The sequence below is a fragment of the Furipterus horrens genome, unplaced genomic scaffold (genome assembly GCF_987537825.1).
Source record: "Furipterus horrens unplaced genomic scaffold, mFurHor1.1.pri manual_scaffold_7, whole genome shotgun sequence".
NCBI classification, from domain to species: domain Eukaryota; kingdom Metazoa; phylum Chordata; class Mammalia; order Chiroptera; family Furipteridae; genus Furipterus; species Furipterus horrens.
In genome coordinates, this window is record NW_028327177.1 from 21,820,727 (window position 1) to 21,827,784 (window position 7,058).

The 7,058-nt window shown below is 34.7% G+C and overlaps 1 protein-coding gene across 3 annotated transcripts in view; it reads left to right on the forward strand.

Annotated features, from left to right (window-relative positions):
- The window catches only part of ANGPT1 (angiopoietin 1), a 267,144-nt gene that overhangs the window by 194,883 nt on the left and 65,203 nt on the right, over nucleotides 1-7,058 (forward strand). For all 3 annotated transcript variants that reach the window (XM_090282765.1, XM_090282763.1, XM_090282764.1), the window contains exon 7: nucleotides 6,429-6,595. In XM_090282765.1, the coding sequence (XP_090138891.1) occupies nucleotides 6,429-6,595 (167 nt within the window). The remainder of the gene's footprint in view (nucleotides 1-6,428; nucleotides 6,596-7,058) is intronic.

The window sequence follows — 7,058 nt, forward strand, 5'->3', positions numbered from 1 at the left end:
TATTAGAAGTTTAAAACGTGGAAAGAAATGATTTGTTTGATCTTTCTTGGGCTGAGTGTCTCGGCAGTTAGAGGAGATGCATGACTGAACTGTGAATGAAAGCAACTTTGGAAGCCACAGCTCAGTAACCATGACTTCTTATCTGTTTTCTTTAATTATTTATATGAAAAGAGATGAAACCAGTAGGATACATAGACTATGTCTGGTTTCAATTGTGTTCAGCTATAAAAAGTCAGCACTTCCTATGAGTATTATCAGAAAAACAAATAAAATATCTGAGACAATTATTTTATTGGAAAAATACAAACCACAACTGAACATTTCTGCAGGTTTTAGCAAAAACTAATGAATATTGGTCTTTCCTCTGTGCATTTTTAAAACAAAATGTGGTTTTTAAGGCCAGTTTTAAGTCAGCATTAGTTTAGGTTGAATTCCAGTGTATTTTTTGTCTTTTATTAAAGAAGTAAAGGAGAAATAGAATTAACAATCTATCTGAATTATGGTATAAAAATCTTTTATGTGATTGTGATTGGCATAACTAAACATAGTAGTTTTCATGAAAGACTATGGCATGACATTCCTAGTTTTCATTTATAAAAAATAAATTCTATTTTTATTACTATTGTATAGTAATTCCACTAAGAATTTGCTGCTTTTTCAGTATCAGCACTGCATTTTTAAAATTTTTTAAAAATATATTTTCCATTTATTTTTAGAGAGAGGGGAAGGGAGGAGAAAGAGGGGGAGAAAGATCAATGTGTGGTTGCCTCTCAGGCACCCCATCTGGGAACCTGGCCCACAACCCAGGCATGTGCTCTGACTGGGAATCAAACCAGTCACCCTTTGGTTCACAGGCCGGCACTCAATCCACTGAGCCACACCAGCCAGGGCTTCCAGCACTGAATTTTGTTTAAGCTTTTATTTTTATTTTTATTTTTTATTTTTACGGATGTTACAGGCTATTTGGAGTAAAACATAGACCTATAGTAGGTAGCTGTTATGTGTGCAATAATGCATAAATCTATTTTAAAAGACCATTGGCCATCTCTGTATTTCTGTCATGAACATGAATTTTTTCAAGGACAATCCATAAAATATAATCAAAACTTGCCCCTTAACATGGACCTGAATATGAAGATGAGGTTTTTTGTCTGTCTCTTCCCTGTGCACCACTCAGATAATTTGATCTAGTTAATATATTTTTTCTAATTTGCCTTCAGAATAGTTATTTCACATCAGGGTTATATGATTCTTCACCTTTGGTACACAGCAGGCTCAGCAGTGAAACTTTTAAATATGCAGACCTCTAAACTCACCCCAGACACACTAAGTCAGGACCAGCACACAGGGAAACCAAGTCATCTATATTTTTAAAAAGTTCCACAGCTGTTTTTGATATGCTTTGATATGCACTCCAAGTTGAAAGCAACTGTCAGAACTATCAATTTATTGGCATGGACTTAAGATATCAAAAATTACCTTTTTTGTAGATCCTAAAATGTATGAGATATAAAGAGAAAGTGATTAACATAGATGGAAACAGAGGAAAGTTGAAGACAGCTTCTCCTTAGCATTAGGAAGCAGAACTAAGAATGAGAAGGCGGTCCACACTTTATGTCATAGCTTAGCCTCATTTGCAGCCTGTTGGTTTTGATTTCTTATTCAATAATTAATGTTTTCGATTCAAATGATACTACTCATTGGTATAAATCAACACTCAACTTGTCCTAAGAATATATTAGTTGCTAGCATCTGAAAGCCTTTTAAATAATTGTATCAGTATCATCTTACTAATTTTTAGGCTAAAACAGACTCTGGATTACTTTTGTGCCCTTTCTCATACAAAGCAGAAAGGGACTTGCTCACCCTCAAATAGCTCCCAGTCTCATAGGAGAGAGGCAAGTAAACAGAAAATTACTGTGCATTGTGATATATGCTCTAACTATAATAACAGCTAGAATTTTGTTAAGTGCTTCTCATGTATCAACTCTGAGCTAAATGCTTTAGGTACATTATCTCAGTTCTTTCCCACAACAGCCTGCATGGGAGCCATATTTTAAGCTGTGTCTTGCAGAAGGAAACTGAGGCTCAGAAAAAAAATGTTAAGAGTGTCCACAGCAAACATGTGGCAGAAAGGCTTCAAATTAGAACAGAGACAGGGAGTAGAAGTTATTTAATCAAAGCCAAGCCTTTGTTGCTAGGCATCAGATTTATGGTCGTCCTGATAAATTATCCAATAGACAGTTTACTAATGTGGGAACCCAGTTCCCCTTCTTTCCTTTAGTTTTCATCTTTATGATGAAACAGTTGTTTCTGCATCACTGCACTTTTAGCCATTAGAAGGTTTCCTCCCTACACTATCTCTCCAATAGCCATTTTAATTCACTGTAGCCCAATGTTTTGCTCCCACAGGAGAGCATGTATAGATAGTTTTTCAGGAAGGTGCGTGAAGTCAAATTTTAGTTTCCCAAAACAAATTGTGTTGCTTACTTTTCAGTTGCTTCTTCTTCTTTATTTCAATGAGAGAAAAAAAAGAAACTGTTTAGGAAAGGATGTTAATCTCACTTAGAGGGAGGTACAGGTCTGCATGCCAAGACAGGGATGGAGGCTTGTAGGAATGACATTAATGCTCATCCATTTCTGAGGCTTGCTGGAGATCCCTGTACATTTCCCTGGGGCAGCTGGAGAGTTTTATCCATGCAACGCTTTCAGCAGCATGGAAATATGTGACCTAAAACTTAACACTTCATCATTCCCAGCCTCCTTATTCACATTTAGTACAATTGCCGAATCCCTTCTGACTACATGGAAGAGGGAATTGTCAAGTGGCTAGAGGGAGAGTTTTGACATTTCTGAGCTGAGAAGAAATGCAAGGAAAACCCAGCAGTCTTTTCTTTTTCCCTTCCCAGTGGCTGCTGCATCTGAGAATGTGCTAATTCTCTGACTTCAGGCCTATGTAACTTTCTGTTTTGCTTATCCATTGGAGAAGGTAAGCTTCACCCTTCTCCTTGCTGTGTGGCACCAACTGCCAGAAGAATGTGTAAAATCCTTAGCACAGCCTAACTTGCTCTAATATTTCTGGCCACTGTGGAACTTTTCCCAAATGTGACTTGAGTATGTTAGGAATAGAGAAGGAGCCACTTGGATACTGACTTCACGGGGTCCTATATCTTACCCTGAGCTAAGGTAGAGATGGTCTTCAGGGGAGCATATACCTCGTGCAATCTGGACAAAGGGTGTCAGTTCATCAAAAACCAAGTTAAGTTGGAGAATAACTTTAAAAGTGTGCCTACATCATTTTATTTTAACTTTAAATTTAAAAATATGTTGTCATTTGTCCATTTTTTTAAATGTAGGACAAAACCCTGGAATTCTGCGTAAGTGGTTCTTTCATAAATTTTCCCATAATGAAATGCATCAAATTTCTATTTTCATTGTTTTAAACTAGAGCAAGTAAGACACATGCAAAGCAATTAAAAATCCTCTAATGTTTTATTTTTCCCAGTGTTTTAGAGTTGTTTCAACAACACATAATTCAAAAGCAATTTTTAGGGATTTGCTTTTATTAAGTAAACATAATATTTAAATTAGGTTTTAATTTTTTTAAACCTGATTTACCCATTAATATTTAACTTATTTACATAACATTATAAATCTTATCATTACAATAACAGATATGGCATACGCATGTTTGATACCAAACACAACTGGCTTTGTTAAGTAACTCAGTTAGCAGAGACAGTAGTGCATGAATACAGTATTAATGCTTTTAATGTACTCTTGGCATTAATATATTTTAAAGAAGGAATGAAAAACACTGATTCATGTGTCAGGTGAGTTAAAGGAGAAGGCAGTTAAGAACACTTCTAACGTAGTTAGAATTCTAGATAGTTGATATACATGAAATTTGAAAGTAAAGGTTTTCCAAATTCTATGTTCCGTGTTGGGAAAATAAGGATTTATGTGATTATTTTACTACTTTCTTCATACTTCTTCTTAATATAGATAAAATAAAACCTTTATTAATGAATATCTCAATTAACCAGATTCTTTTTATTTCTGAAACATCAGAACATATCTTGTTATTACTGGAAGTTTGTCTCCTAAATATGAATGTGTAGAAGACAAATTAGGAGTTTATTCAAATGCAGATCTGTGGGGCAGATATTTTAGTTCAGTGTGGAGCCAGGAATTTTTGTTTTCAATTCAGTCTCCAGTGATTATGATTCAGTTGGGCACTTCAAGGAACACTTTCCTGAGCCCTGGCTAGTGTGGCTCAAGGCACATACCTCAGGCTGTGTTCAATCCCCAGTCCCAGCAGTAGGAGAGGCAACCTATTGATGTTTCTCTCTCACATCGATGTTTCTCTTCTTTTCTCTTGCCTTCTCTGTTAAAACAAAGCAAACAAACAAACAACAAAAAAAAAAAAACACCTTTCAACCAAGTTACCAACAAGAATTATGTTTTAACATTACATCTCTGAATGCCATTACAAATTGCTGTAGTATTTTTCTTCCTTCATTCCTTCCTTTCTTTGTTTCCTCCTTTCACCTTTTCTTCCCTCCTTCCTCCTTTTCCTTTGAACTTCAGTAAAACATATGGCATGCTCAGGCTATGCCGGTATTCCACTAGCCTTTGAGGATTCACAAATACAACGCAACTTCTGTCCTCATGGAGCTCATGGAACTCATAGTCTGATCAGTAGGCAAACATGCAGAACAACAATTACATCGAACTTCAGACTTACCAAGGAATACTTTCTGAAGCAGTTGTGAATACACAAAGTCTAGAATGCCAACCGTGACTTAGGGTTCTTTATTTTCCTATCATTAACATGTCCAGCATTAAGAGTTGGCTTTCTTTTGGGGACAACTTCCCCCCCAACACAAAGAAACTATTTTGAACACTTAATAACCATCACTGGGATTGCCCACCCACCCCCCAAAAAAAACAATAAAGCCACACAGAGCGACCAGTTAGTTTCACTCCCTAGCTCTTATGTTGAGCCTTCTGCCTCAAAAATCCAAATTCATGCCAGTGAATGATTACATACCTGGATTTACAGGTTTGCTAATTGCTATTTTATAATGAGAACATTATGTCATAGGGTTGCATATATCTTTTTAAATTAGTATTTTGAATTTCTTTGGATAAATATTCAGAAATGGAATTGCTAGGTTATATGGTAGTTTTATTTTTAATTTTTTGAGGACTCTTCACATTGTTTTCAAAAATGGATGTACCAATTTACAATCCTATCAACAGTGCATAAGGGTTCCCTTTTCTCCACATCCTCACCAACACTTGTTGTTTGTTGATTTTATTGATGATGGCCATCTGACAGGTATAAGGTGATAGCTCTCTGTGGTTTTAATTTACATTCCCTTGATGATTAGTAATGTGGGGCACCTTTTCATGTGTCTATTGGCCATCGTTTTTTCCTCTTCGGAGAAATGTCTATTCAGGCTCTTTGCTCATTTTTTAATCATCTTGTTATTTTTTTAGTGTTAAGCTATATGAGTTCCTTATATATTTTGGATATTCATTCCTCTATTTAATGTGTCATTAGCAAATATTCTTCTGAACTAAGTCAGAGAAAGACAGGTACCATGTGATTTCACCTATATGTGGACTATAAAAGATAAAATAAATAAACAAACAAAATAGGTACAAACTTGAAGATACAGAGAACAAATTGATAGTAGTCAAATGAGAGGGGAGGTGAGGGGAATATGTCAAAAAGGTGAAGGGATTAAGAAGTACAAATTGCCAGTTTTAAAAATAGTTATGGAGATGTAAAGTATAGCATAGGTAATATAATCAATAATAATGTAGTAACTTTATATGGTGTCAGATGGGTACTGCACTTATTGGGGGACCTTGAAAGTTATATAAATATTGAATCACTATGTTATATATCTGTAACATATAATATTATATGTCAACTGTAATTGAAAATTAATTTTTAAAAAATGAGAATGTTAAAGCTGAATAATAATGAAAACACAAATAATAATAGTATTGTTAAATAATTATCTGATACTACCCTGATAATTCATTGGAAAATATTTAATTATGTTAAAAAATATTCCATTAACTAGTATTTTATAAACATTTTCAAAAGCAAGCTCTAGTAGAGAAGTGTTTACTGGCTAAACCCATTAATCAGATTTGTTTAATCTAAAAACATCCAATCTATACACATGTGAATACAAGGTTTTACCCTAAAAAGAATTAGATGTAAGCCTCAATGGAGGGAAACACAACAGAAAAATATTGAGGCAGTAATTGAAAAAGTGTGTAAAAATGTGAAAGAAATATCTTTATTTTAAAAAATATTTTATTATTACTTAGAACATAGTTAATGCTGAACATGAACAGACTTTCTCCCTGAAGCATAACTACTGCCTCTCTGTCTTCTTTCGTAGGGTTTTGGAAATCCCTCCGGTGAATACTGGCTGGGGAATGAGTTTATTTTTGCCATGACCAGTCAGAGGCAGTACACCCTAAGAATCCAGTTAATGGACTGGGAAGGAAACCAAGCCTATTCACAATATGACAGATTCCACATAGGAAATGAAAAGCAAAACTACAGGTAAGTCTTTCTTCCCTGTAGTGCTCAATTGCCTTGGACCTAGCCCATTTAATAGTTTTAACTGGGCAAGTGTGAAAAAAAAAAGAAATGATGCAAGTCAACCTTCAGACTGAAAATCAGATTGTTTACCTAGGCCTCTAATAGATATGCAAAAAGCCCTGTAAATACTTCTTAAAAGCTTGGAATTCCAATTTTCACAGACTGATTATCTCGATGTTGGCTTGATTTTTGAAGATAGTGAATTAAGTCAAGCACAATATTATTACTGTTGTTGCTATTATAAAGTTTCAGTGGATTCATACATATAAAGCTGATGACAGAGAATTTACTCAAACTCAGTGGCTTGAAATAAATACTCTCTTCCTTCTATCAGAAGATGTTCTTCTTATACATTCCTTATTTACCTTTCTTAAATTATTGTTTTTCACATTATTTTGAATGTGATAAAAGAGGAATACAGTTT